Below are 11,806 nucleotides of genomic sequence, written 5' to 3'. Positions count from 1 at the left end.
CGAGCCAGAACAGACAGCAACGACAGCAACGACCTTCATTAACATTACCGACATATTCGACAGTTGACACTGAATCTCTTTCACCTCACTGGCCAAATTGAGTCCCTGGTCTGAGACCTGCTGCTCAGGGGCTTCAGCTTGAGCATGTAAGTGTCTTTTAATGTCTCCAGAGCCCAAGGATTTTGAATTCTTTTACATATTGTCGTCATAGAACAGTTATGGAACAGGCTGTATCGAATCTCACTGGTTTATGACACAAAAGTGCATAGAGCTCGCCGCTCACACGTCTGCGACCCCCATAGCGTGTTATTTTAAAAACATCATTATTTTGAAAGCTGAGCTATTGTCCCACTTCAGAAAAATTTAGTTATGTTAGTAGCATTGTTTATTCCTAGCAATTTATATCCAAAAGTAGTTATTCCTTTAACACTGATAATAAGGTTAGCAAAAGTGTGTTCACTGAAATTTTCAGACCTCACTCATTTTTTTTTTTGGGTGCCATTTCAGTTGCTGGTCCAAGCTTATAATATCATATTCGGGCCTAGCAGGGTTCGAAATCTGGTGCTATCTATTATGCTGTTTATATTTTCTTGTGATTCAACTCTTGGCCTATTTAAATGGCAGTAATGTCAAGCACTCTCTTATGAAGCTTGAGGAGTAGCATATGCTAGCTCATGATTAATGCTAATAGTATATTTTTGCCTGTCTTATTTAAGTGCATATATAATCCAATACATTTGAGATTTTAGGGATGTAAACATTATGCATGGGCACGACCCAAATTAAATCAGGAAGTGTATAGCTAACATTAAGGCTATTTATACTTGACATTTTTTCCCCCACTTTTGCAATTCTTGATAACACACAGAAATATGATTCCATTATGAATAGTGGAATTATATTGGGTTAGGCTTTCCATTTTTTCCCTCTTCTCTCTGCTTCATGTCATCCCTCATACTTGTAATATTGCAATTTTTTTGTATATAGCATATATGTATTGTTTTATTATTTGTTATATGTTGTTATTTATATTACAAGCATTCAATAAAAATTAAACCAATAAAAGGAAAAAAGGAATATAACGTGTGACACTGCCCCACCAGAATTTTTTTTTCCCATTCTGATGGTTGATGTGAACATTAACTGAAGCTCCTTACCCATATCTGCATGATTATATGCACTGCACTGCTGCTACACAATTGCCCGGTTAGATGATCGCATGAATGTTTGTTGGTGCCAGACAGACTGGTTTGAGTATTTCTGTAACTGGATTTTCACACACAACAGTCTCTAGAATTTACTCCGAATGGTGCCAAAAACAAAAATCATCCAGTGAGCGGCAGTTCTGCGGATGGAAATGCCTTGTTGATGAGAGAGGTCAACAGAGAATGGACAGACTGGTTGAACTGACAAAGTCTACGGTAACTCAGATAACCACTCTGTACAGTTGTGGTGAGGAGAATAGCATCTCTGAATGCTATTCTGAGATGCAGGTTGCTGCTGTTTTGGCGGCACGATTGGGACCTACACAATATTAGGCAGGTGGATTTAATGTGGTGGCTGATCAGTGTATATGCTATAAAAAGCTTAATTTGTTAAATAGTTAAATATACAGTACTGTAACAGAACCAAGTTTCTGTCATTTCAAAATAAGAGTCCTGAAACGAGTGTATTTCAGGCTTGTTCATAGTCATGTGTTATGTTCCAAATCTTATTTTTTTTTCTGGTTTTTACTGGGGTTTTGGTTGCACAATACACTGCATCTGGGATTTTATTAATTTTGGACTTTTGGTCATAGTATGGAATGGCTAAGCAAGTGTTTCTGTGCAACATTCTATAAATCAGTTTTTAAAACTATTGTCCGATGAATCTGTTATTGGCCTTTTTCACCACCTTTGTTATCGGTAACGGCAAAATCCACTATCGGTCGACGTCTAGTATGACATATTATGGTAACACTTTACAATTATGTTCCTTTTTTTATTTTAGTTTTTACATTAGTTACCAACATTAGTTAACATGAACAAAAGGCTACTTTTACAGCATTTATTAATCTTAGTTAATGTTATTTTCAACATATAGTAATACATTTTTAAAATCAAAAGTTAACATTAGTTAATGCACTATGAACTAAAATTAACTAACAATGAACAATTGTATTTTAATTAACCAACATTAACAAAGATTACTAAATGCTGTAAAAATATATTATTCTTAGTTATTCCATGATACCTAATGCATTATCTAATGTTTATGAATGGAATCTTATTGTAAAATGCTATTCATATTTTGTATGAGTATTCCAGCATATTGCATAGTGTGCAATGTACACTGACCACTTTTTTCTTTTTTAATATGTGAAAAAGTACACTTTATTGAACTATACCTATACCTGAGATTTTCCAATTCCTTTTCTCATGAACTGAAACTATTTTATTTTGAGCTGAAAAAGGGGGTGTACAGAGAAATTAGTTAAGTTCTTAATAGAATACTTGCATACTACTTTATGTATACTGTGTAGTATACACTGTATACTGCCAACAATTTGTTTAGAAATATCATGTGACATTGTACACATTTTGCAGCGATAAACATTTCAAACAGTAGTACTCTACACGGACACATGGCCACATACAGAAAGTGTTCATACAGAAAATTTGCATATTGTGAACAGTACACATGCTGCAGAAATCATATGTTTAGAATGCTATTTTGAACATTAAACATATCACATCATGTTCTCCTTCATCAGATGTTTTGTTCAGAATAAGTAGTATTAGGATATTAGCCTCCTTTGTGTGAACCTCCTGCGAAAGCTAGAAATGAATACACACACACTCAAAAAAAAAACATTTCTTCATTTAAACTACGTTCTCATTATGATTGACAGTATTGAAATCAAGCTTCCAAATTGGCAAATTTTTGGATCTCATTTTGAAATGAACAGACCTATCCTTAGTATGCACATTTCAGACTGAAGAACACATGAGGCAAAACAACCCCTTTTAAAAGGCCAGAATTTTGATGCAGTTCTGACCTTTTGTGAGATTGCAGTTAATTGCAGTTCTTTCATCATTTGAACAGTATTACAGAATTTGACCATGTGGTTGTCTCTACGTGCACATGAAAATGAAACTCGCATTGAATGAAGACCAATTAAACAGACTCATTTGACTTGATAAAAAGTTGCATTAACTGAATGAATATGAAGATACAGTCTACACAGTTTAACACTGTTTTGTGTTTGTTTTGTTCCTCAAATCCATCCTTGAATCCATTTTTCCACATAGCCCTGCAATTTGACAAAGTGCTCTATGAAAAGAACTCCACACTCCAGACAGGTTTGCTTGTATGACATGCTTTTTTTATATATAAATATTTTGTGCAGTACATGCAATAATTTATTAAATTAATTTTCTGTCAAACTTTTACTCATAACTGTCAAGATCAAAGAAGAGAGGTAAAGCCAACTCATAGTGCTGTGATCGAAAGATCAATAGAAATTTGCAACACTAGAGATAGACCAGTGAATTAAATATGATCCAAACACCAATATCCAAACCCAAACACTCATGACATGACATGACATGATTTCATGACCTTATTTGCATGTTTACCATGCAAAAGAATTAACATTGTGCTCTCTTTGCTTGTTGTTTAAGTGTTGAAAGGTAAACAAAGCTCTGATGTGTGGTACAAGACTGCCAATAAATGTCTGTTTCGTGCATTCCACTCCAAGCTGATCCACTCCAGAATGTGCAGGTTTAATCTCCGCGAAGCACTTGGAATTGTGTCAAGCCAAGGTAAAATTATTTACATCCACTTATGATGTTAGTGGGGATTTTATGACCATTTCCCACCCTTTATCTGAGCGGCAGAATTAAATTATTTTTATGCTGCTATGCCTTTAAGACTCCAATGTAAACAATCTCTTTACAGGTGAAATGAGATACAGTGCTTACTCATGAACTGTTGATTCACTGTTTGGTCCAATATTTTTTTTTAAAGTTAACCATTCAACAGTCTCTTTGCGAAATCTTTGCAAATGCATTAGATTTAGGGCTGTGCAATATGGACAAAAAATACACATATATCACGATATTTTGATAGATATAGCGATTTTGGCAAATGTTTTGCCTTACACTCAAAAATGCATTTCAGTGTTCAAAAATTGACTTTGCATAAATGATAGAAGATGGTTATTTGTTTTTGCAGTGTGGCAGGTGCTACACACAGCCAGAACAGCGTATGGTTGTCACACATTTCATTCTAATGGTACATTCACGTCACGTTTGAATTACCGTAATTAAGTCCTCGGACTGAGAAATTGTTTCTATGACTACAATAGGTCTGTCACGATTATGAAATCTGGCTGATGATTAATTGTCAAACAAATAATTGCGATTATGATGATTAATTGTCTGTTTTAGGGCTTTCACGATTAATTGTCATATAAATTGTCATATTTCTTAAGGTGCATGTGTGCTTCAAACACCTTAGAAAGTCAATTTTACATATTTAACTTTAAATATATAAATCAAATAATAAAATAGGGATATATTATTTCCTTTTAAAGCTTTAAAAATGTATGAATGACATGAAAATAATGCTTTCAATATCAAAATATTTCAAAATATTTAAAATATGTCTCTTTTTGGTCAATTTTACATTTACACTGTTATTTTTTGGAACCCACATATTTTATATTATGTTTTTTAAATAAAATATAAATTTTTACGTATTTTTTTATTATATTATATTATATCACAGTATATTTTGAAGAGTAAAATACTTCTGTCCTAATTTCTTCACTTTCACACGTTATTTTAATGCTCTTTGATTAAACCCACGAGCCCTTATTTCTCATGAAGCAAAACCTTTGAGAATTTGTTTAATCATTTTATCACTCCACAGAAATAAAGTGTGTGTCTCCTCCTCTGTGTCACTGCGTGACATTAACACTGCGTATATGAACACGTCTGTGACCAGGAACATTTGCCATTACACAGTTGTTTAAAGTGAAGCTGGAGCTCTTTGCGTTCACTCTCAAACTTTATATTTGTTTGTTTATATTTACATAAGAGTTTGGCACGAGCCTCTGCTGATGGCACTCACATCAGAGTGCTTGAGAAGTGCTTCACTCGCTCTTCCAGGCTCTGGTTGAAATCTGCTCAGTGACGCTTGGAGTTCAACTGAATGACACATAAATGCGCAGTTCATGGAATTTATATATTTGCTTAAAATTTCCTTATTTGGGCATTAAAATGATTGGATTTTGAAGTGAACAATAATCACGGTTATCTCAAATAACCGTGTTAGATCAAATAAAAACATTCTGTACGTTTCAGAACTCAAAACTTTCTCCTCTCTGCTAAAAAAGGTAGACATTTGCATCTGACCATCTACACAACAACACATCAATGCCTACTTTACCTTATCACTTCCGTAGCCTGCCCAATAGCGGTCGGCAGTAGATGGCAAGGAGAGAGCAGGTCAGTCAAGAGCAGAGAGCCAATAATAAAGTTTATTGTCTTTTCTTAAGAGAAGCAGCACCAAAACCAAGCTTTTCTGACAGAGGGTCAGAATGAGGGTGGGAAATGATCATGTTTTACTAATATTTGACTGTTTTTTTGTGCAAAAACTTTACTAATATTATAAGTGAACCTCAAAGAACATATAAAAAATAATAAAAAAGGCATGTCATGGCCCCTTTAATTGTTGAGGCCACTGGTTTTGGTTCTTTTTACATAACTTCATGAGTTCTACGAAGATGTCAACGCTGTTTTACAAGTCAGAATCTTGTAATTCTGGTAATTCTGATGTGATGTAAACACACCATTATCATGAATTCATCTGGTTTTAGGAATAAAAGTATCTATTGTACTTTCTACGTATTACCTCACCATGACTGGGCGCCCGAAGTTTCTGAATACCGAAAATGCATTAATGATGTGATTAATGATGACAAATGTGGGCATTCATGTGTTCAAATCTCTTTATCTGTCCAAAGTTGGTAAAGTACAGAATGAGATGTTTTTGCAGCTTAGTCTGAATAAATAATCTTTTTTTTTTTTTTTTTTTTTTTTTTCAATGGGGAGCCAGTTTTGAATTGTAACAGTTACATTTTTCAAAGTTGTCCAAGTATAATGAACTCTTGTATCTCGATTCCTCATTATATGAAATGTAGTACATAAAAAAAATGTAGTATGTTGCAGCCAGGCCTACACAAAAGATTTTATTTTGATGGTTTGAAGGGGAAGAGAAGATAGGTCTTTTTAGGTCCTTGTCATTTTGTTCGAAGTTGAGATGGCACAGTTCCTGCGTAACAATCTTTACCGTCACTGTTTATTCTTTATATCAGTTTTCTGTTCTGTTGCTTTAAAGATTTTCTTATTGGCTTCATGTTTTTGCCCCTGCACACGTTCTGAATGTAATGAAGTCAGGGTCCACTTGACTCCTTTGATAGGCATTAATGCTAGGGCAAGTCCCTTTGAAAACCACAGATGCTGTTTTCTGTCATCACTGACCCTGTGGGTGGAAAATAATTATACTCTCATTAGGCATTTGAACTGGGAAAGAACACACAGTGATTATGTATACCATTGTACATGTCTTTGTACTACAATGTGTTGTTTACACACAATTTATTTTTATTTTTTTACCAAAGCACGTCTTCAGAATAAGAGAGATTTACGAGATAACTTTTCTTAGATGTGTTTGTATCTGCAGTGTCTCAAAATACTCTCTGCAGTCAGCATCATTACTTGATGCACGCACATTAGAAAGACATCTAATCCCCTCTGGCATAAGAGGCATGTTATTGATTAAAGCATCCACAAATTGAACCATAATTCTGAACCAGGCCAATCAAAATCTGTATGCCAAAAGATTGTTTTGTTCTGCTCATGTTATTTTTTTCACCCCATTTACATTTATGTTAATGATTATTAGTGGTGCTTGATAAGGCAAGCATATTCTGGAGACGTTTCCATCTTTTTGTTTTCTCAACTTTTCTTCTTTCTTTATTTTTTGGTTTCTTGTTTTTATAAACCTGAATTCAATGTGACCACAACTACTCTGATCTCATTTGCTTGAGTCAAAGACATTTGCTACTTTTTTAAATTGTGTGCATGCCATTCATGCACACAAGAGGAAATGAATGCTTCAGAGTGTTCAAAAGTGAAATGCAAAAACGGACCACATTTATCACCCATATGGAATTGGTAAGCATGAGAATCTCTCTTAAATGGCCTTCTCAGATATACATTTTATTGTGAGACATTGTTTTAAATTGGAGGTTTGCTTTGGTGATTTAAAGGAAATTAAAATAAATTGTTTGTGGTTGCTAGGACATTCTGGGTGGTAGCTAGGTGACCAAGTCAAAAGAGCACATGCCAAGTATCTATAATATTCTAGCCTTGGGTCCTTCCTTCAATGCAAGTTTATGGGATTTGTTTTTCTCACCTATTTTATAGAAAAATCATGAAAAGCAAAAATCGTAAGTCTAATCAAATGTAATGGCACACATTTCGTCAACAACCCACATGATTTGAGATATTACTCATGTCTGTAGCACAAATCTTTAATATGTATGGTTAAGGGTTTGTTGTAATCCCTAGCCCTAAATACATTGTTTTTTGTATACTTTGTTTTTTTACATACCAGCATTTAGAAACCGAATATACGTTGGCCTTTAGTATGAGCAGTTGTAATATAATTCTTTCCTTGCTAATAATACAGGCTTTCAAGACCAAAATGGACAATTTAGTTTTTGCTCTTACCTTTAAACTGTCTCTGCAACACTGATCTGTGTCACAGTTGAGCCATTGTGAGGCTGAGTTTCTAAATACTCTTTCTCTTTGAAAACTGTACATGTGTTAGAACTCATGTTTGTAGCCTGCACCACTGTTGGGACTTCATGACTTGAGCAATCCATTCTTACAGAACCATTGCTTTGGATGCACATGACAAGCGTCTGTAGGTGTTTGTATAAGGCACTGTGATTCAGTTGCTTGAGTTTTTTCAAGCCTAGAAGATTCTGGAAGGCAGTACGATACTCTGGGCTGTGGCAGTAGATGACTGGGTTCAGGCCTGAATTAGCATAGCCAAGCCAATTCAATAGAAGGAACACATTCTGTGGGGGAACCTCACGCTTGAAGACCTTGATGATATTGAAGATGAAGAAGGGTAACCAACAAAGAATGAAGATACCCATAATAATTCCCAGCGTCTTGAGCGCCTTGTGTTCCTTGAGAACATGCCTCAATGGTCTACGCCTATAACTCTGAACCGTTTCAGCCTCTGGAAGTGGACTTTCACAAGACTGACCAATTGTATGTTGTGTTTCAGAGTCTTTTTCACTTTTACTCAGAAAACGCAATTTTTCTCTATCGATGAGTCTCAGCTGTCTGGTCGCAATGGCAAATACCTTCCCATACACAAAGACCATGATAACCAAGGGGACATAGAAGGACACCACAGAGGAGAAGATGGCGTAGGTCTTGCTGGTAATGAAGTCACAGCAATTTGGGTCAGAGTAACATGCTTCTGCATCAACATCTTCAGTTTCGCGAGAATGATGATTCATGATTGGCACAAAGGAAACCAGGGACGACACCATCCACACCATGCTTACAATGTATCTGGCTCTACGCTTGCCCAGGAGAACCTGGTGCTTCAGGGGCCTTGTCACTGCGATGTAACGTTCCACGGCAATGGCGCACAGTGTCTCGATACTGGCTGTGACGCAGAGCACATCTACAGATGTCCACAGATCACAAAGAGTCTTACTCAGTAGCCATATTCCGGTCACCACCATGCTGATGCCCAAGGGCTGGACCACACAGCCCATGATGAGATCTGCACAGGCCAGAGAGGTGATAAAGATGTTGGTGGTGGAGTGGAGCTGAGGAGTGCGAGCAATAGCCAGGATGACAAGCAGGTTTCCCATTACCGTGAAGAAGATGACCATTGCGAGAGAAAGAACAAGCAGTGGCTTTGCACTGGACATTAGGCTGGTGCTGTTGGTGTACATCCTCAGTAGAATGATCCTGGCTTGGTCCAACCTAAGCTGCAAATGGAGAATTCACAGTGTCCTTATGTCTTTTGCATGCTGGATAAATGTCTTAATTGGAGTAATAGTACCTGTAAGAGAGAGTTCTCAGTTGACTTCACATCAAAGAACAAAGGTCGAACATGGATGATTTCCACCTTCAACAAGGAGGTATATGTGACTCAATCGTTTCCAATGTAAAGTTGACATAGGCTTTACAAATATGAGTTATCACTACATAAAAACTTGCAGACTGCAGGTCTGTAGGACTGTAAGTCTACTAGCTGGGCAAGACTTTAATTGTCTTCATGCAGTAGGAGGAGCATTTGTTGGGTAGGAGAACAAGCTTGTTGATATTCAATAAAGACTTACACTATCAGTCTTGCGTGATCTTAGAAACCTTTCGATCTAATGGCTTGTGCTTAAATGCTTGAAGTTGGTTTTGTAGACAAAATAATAATTATTCCTACAAACAAGTTTAATTTAAAAATTGGGTGAGGGGTTGGACTGGATAGTGGAATAAAAAGCAACCAACAAGTGTCACAAGTGTCCAGAATACACTGGAACTCCTTCAGTAATGTGGAAACCTCATGAAGTTGGTTGAGAGAATGCCCAGAGTGTGCAGAGCTGTAATCTAGGCAATTGGTGGCTATTTGAAAAAGCATAAATATAAGAACGTTTTGACAAAAAATGTTTGGTCACTGCATAAATCATTTGTGTTATTTAATAGTTTTACATAGTATTTGATAGTATATAATAGTAGTTAAAGTGTGTCCAAAGGTAGTGCACAGCTATGAGAAATGTTGAATGTCTCTTTGTGTCACTTGTGATATTACTGATGTAAAACACTTAAGGATCAAACACTTGGGGCCCTATTTTAAGCGTGCAAGCGCTAAGCACAGCGCAATGCCTCAACTCGTAAGGGCAAAGTCAATGGGCATACCCATGAAGTATTGGTATTTTTGTGCAAGTGTGCACTTAGTGTAAGCGCAAGTGGGTTTGGTCAATGGAGGTTCTTCTCTGGCACCGTCTCCGACCTTTTATACAGTCCATTCTCTGTCAAACACCAGCAATATAAGCAAAGATAGTACATTCATAAGAAGTTGGTAGTGTAAATGGACTGTATGCAATGAATTGGAAGAATAAAAATATGGATTTACATTATTTTGTGCGTCCTTGTTAAATGGGACACGTTCCTTTTATACACATGGAAAATGTGGATCAGGATATGGATGTAGGCTCCAATAAATTGCAGAGATTGTAAGTATTATTAATCATTTTCATCTGCTGGCATGCAAATCATGGCTAGTATTAACAGTGACTGAATCAGCATGCACTTCACTTCTACCGATCAACACTGATTTTGAAAAATTTAATTCATTTATTGAAACACGAAAAAAATTAAGCCAAAATATTTCTGAATTCAAATTACACTTCAAACAAAACAAAAATATAATCAAAATAACGAAGTGGTAAAAAAAAATCATACCAAATCCCCCAAAAAATTTACTTCTTCCACCACCGGCCCTTTTTGCAGTGACTTACAAAAACAATAAAAATTATAATAATAATTGAAAAAATAAACCATGACCGCTAGAAAACGTAACACAAATCTCATAATTTTTTGATTCAACTAACAGCTTCAACAGCGATCGTCAAGGACATTATTTGATTTTCTGTACTTTCAGAATTTGAACATTAACTTCATTACCATCTGCTGGTAAAATCTCCAAACTGCAAATGCAGGAACTGAATTAGCGATCTCACAAAAATTGGATATGCATGGTTGTTGCGCGTAGCACTGCACTTTGCTCACTCACGAAAATAGAGCCCTTGATCCTAACTTAGTAAAGGCATACTTAAAGGAATATTCTGGGTTCAATACAAATAATCTCAATCGACAGCATTTGTGGAATAATATTGATTACTTTTCTTAAAAAAATAAAATAAAAAAAAGTCTGGGTTACAGTGAGGCACTAACAATGGAAGTGAATGGGGCCAATCCGTAAACATTAAAATACTCACTATTTTAAAAGTATAGCCACAAGTCATAACAATATTCATGTTAACATGATTTTAGTGTGATAAAATCACTTCCTAACCTTTTCTGTGTAAAATTATAGTCCTATCCAAATTCACAACTTTGTTGCTATGACGATGTAATGTCAACAAACCCTAAAACCCTAAAATTACTGTAAAAATTAAGATTGTAAAAACTTAGCTCAAATTATACACGAGTTTTAACAGAAGAATTAATGTAAGGGCTTTAATATAAAGATAAGCTTCACATTTCTGCCTTTAAACCCTCCAACAAATGGGCCCCATTCACTTCCATTATAAGTGCCTCACTGTGACCTCGATTTTTGCTTTTTTTAAAGAAAAGGAGGGATGAGTCAAAATTATATTTGTAGTAATCAACATTATGCCACAAATGCTGTCAGATGAGTTTAACTTGTATTGAACCCAGTGCATATTCTATCAGGGTTGTTTCAATGTCATAAGTCTTAATAAGTCATAAGCAATATAACTTCACAAAAACAATGCTACTGCTGCTTGCTCATAAAATATGTCATTCATGCCTTTATGATGCAATAAATTAGTTTTGGCAAGCTTACCCAGAAAGTTACTTCCTCTTATGTCCCAAATCATCCAGAATAATTTATGCTCGTTTTTGTTTTGATAAGAAGTTCTTTATCTTCCTGTGTCATGCACAAATGCTTCTGACACGTCTGTGCAACAATTCGTTGCACCTTC

General features: G+C 35.7%; 1 protein-coding gene across 1 annotated transcript; it reads right to left on the bottom strand.

The window, feature by feature from the left end:
* Positions 1-3,364: 3,364 nt before the first annotated feature.
* Positions 3,365-11,806, bottom strand: LOC127433419 (beta-2 adrenergic receptor-like). The gene is made up of 3 exons (XM_051685325.1): positions 11,668-11,806; positions 7,782-9,144; positions 3,365-6,528 (listed from the first exon to the last, which is right to left on the bottom strand). The coding sequence occupies exon 2, from the start codon at positions 9,032-9,034 to the stop codon at positions 7,784-7,786; it is 1,251 nt and encodes a 416-aa protein (XP_051541285.1). The 5' UTR covers positions 9,035-9,144; positions 11,668-11,806; the 3' UTR covers positions 3,365-6,528; positions 7,782-7,783.

Source organism: Myxocyprinus asiaticus, chromosome 43, assembly GCF_019703515.2.
Source record: "Myxocyprinus asiaticus isolate MX2 ecotype Aquarium Trade chromosome 43, UBuf_Myxa_2, whole genome shotgun sequence".
NCBI classification, from domain to species: Eukaryota; Metazoa; Chordata; class Actinopteri; order Cypriniformes; family Catostomidae; genus Myxocyprinus; species Myxocyprinus asiaticus.
The sequence above is the reverse complement of the archived record's forward strand: the minus strand, read 5'-3'. Positions and strand labels throughout refer to the sequence as shown.

Excerpts from the sequence above, each read along its gene's own strand:
- LOC127433419 (XM_051685325.1), bottom strand. The coding sequence starts at position 9,034 with ATGTACACCAACAGCACCAGCCTAATGTCCAGTGCAAAGCCACTGCTT.